A 1423-nucleotide genomic window follows, 5' to 3' on the forward strand; every position below is an offset into this window, starting at 1 on the left:
CTCTCCGAGGTGGACAGAGAGGCCCGGGAGAGCTCGAAGCCACTCGGTGGCCTCCTTTGTGGTCGCTCACAATGGGGACCGCGGGCAGACTTGGCTTTCGTGCCTGGGAAGGATGAGACCAAAGGCTGACCCGAAAGCCAGCGACCGCCAAGAGGAGTGAAATGAATGGGCGAAAAGGAGCCTTCTTTCTCTGCTCTGCACTCAGGCCTTGCCAGCCATTGAAATGGCACCACGGTGGCTGTTCTCTGAACCCATTTCACTGGCGTTCCTTTGGGTTATTTTTTTTCTCTCTCTCTCTCTCCCTTCTTTAGACAAAGATTTGCAGCTCCCTTCAGGATTCAACTGCAACTTCGATTTCCCCGAGGAGGCCTGCGGCTGGATCTACGACCACGCCAAGTGGCTCCGGAGCACCTGGGCCAGCAGCACCAGCCCCAACGACCGCACGTTCCCAGGTAAGCCGGCTGCGAGTGCAGAGAGGAGAGCGTTCATGCTCGCCTTCCCCACGCTCTCCACTCAGACCCTCGGGCAGGCTTCCTAACTTCCCAGCACAGAGCAACCCTCTGCCCTTTGCCCGCAAACCACCACGGTCTTCGCTCACGACGTCACCCCCCAGAATAGCGGGTTGGTGGTTCCTGCCCTCGCCTGTGATTACAGGACGGCCTGGGAGCTGGGCAGGAGGGAGAGAGGCCAAGATAAAAGAAGAGGAAGGAAGGAAGGAAGGAAGGGCCGTGGGGAGGTCTAGGAGATGCCATGAGTCAATGTCCCCGTGTTCCCGGCCGGTCCTCACTGCCAGCATCACAGCCTCTTGTCAGGCTGGGTATTGTTCCTAAAGTGGCCCGTCAGGAAGCCGTGGGCCGAGAGTCGGCCTTACCTTCTCCCAGGGTGGCATGGCTTCTGTGGCGAGCCCTGTGGAGGGCCTGAACGCCGCCATGCCCACCGGTGTCTAGGAGAGCCACCTGGCGCTGTCCTGCAGAGTCCAAGTCCGAAAGCCTCTGGCCCCTGGACCTGAGGCGTTGCCTGGGCCCTTTCAGTGATGGTGAACCTATGACACTCATTTTTTTGGTTGATTTTTCTTTGCTAAATAGCATTTAAATATATAAAATAAATATCAAAAATGTAAGTCTTTGTTTTACTATGGTTGCAAATATCAACAAATTTCTATAGGTGACACGGCACCAGAGTGAAGTTAGGGTTTTTCAAAATGCTAGCACGCCGAGCTCAAAAGGTTCGCCATCTCTGGAATAGATAGAAGCAGGTCATCTGCCATGTCCGGGGCTGCACGCGGCTACAGGGATGTTCTGGTAGATGCTTCCAAGCAGCTCTCTGAGGATGAAAAGGCCTGCTTTGCACTGAGGGCCACCCTCAGGGTTGCAGTTCCTCCTGCTGTAGCTGAACTCAAGCCACCAGCCATCAGTGGGCGGGC

The 1423-nt window shown here is 56.1% G+C and overlaps 1 protein-coding gene across 4 annotated transcripts in view; it reads left to right on the forward strand.

The window, feature by feature from the left end:
• NRP2 (neuropilin 2) overlaps nucleotides 1–1423 on the forward strand; it is a 124214-nt gene that overhangs the window by 77593 nt on the left and 45198 nt on the right. For all 4 annotated transcript variants that reach the window (XM_006759410.2, XM_006759411.2, XM_006759412.1 and 1 more), the window contains exon 12: nucleotides 312–452. In XM_006759410.2, the coding sequence (XP_006759473.1) occupies nucleotides 312–452 (141 nt within the window). The remainder of the gene's footprint in view (nucleotides 1–311; nucleotides 453–1423) is intronic.

This window comes from Myotis davidii, unplaced genomic scaffold (genome assembly GCF_000327345.1).
Source record: "Myotis davidii unplaced genomic scaffold, ASM32734v1 scaffold394, whole genome shotgun sequence".
Taxonomy (NCBI): Eukaryota; Metazoa; Chordata; class Mammalia; order Chiroptera; family Vespertilionidae; genus Myotis; species Myotis davidii.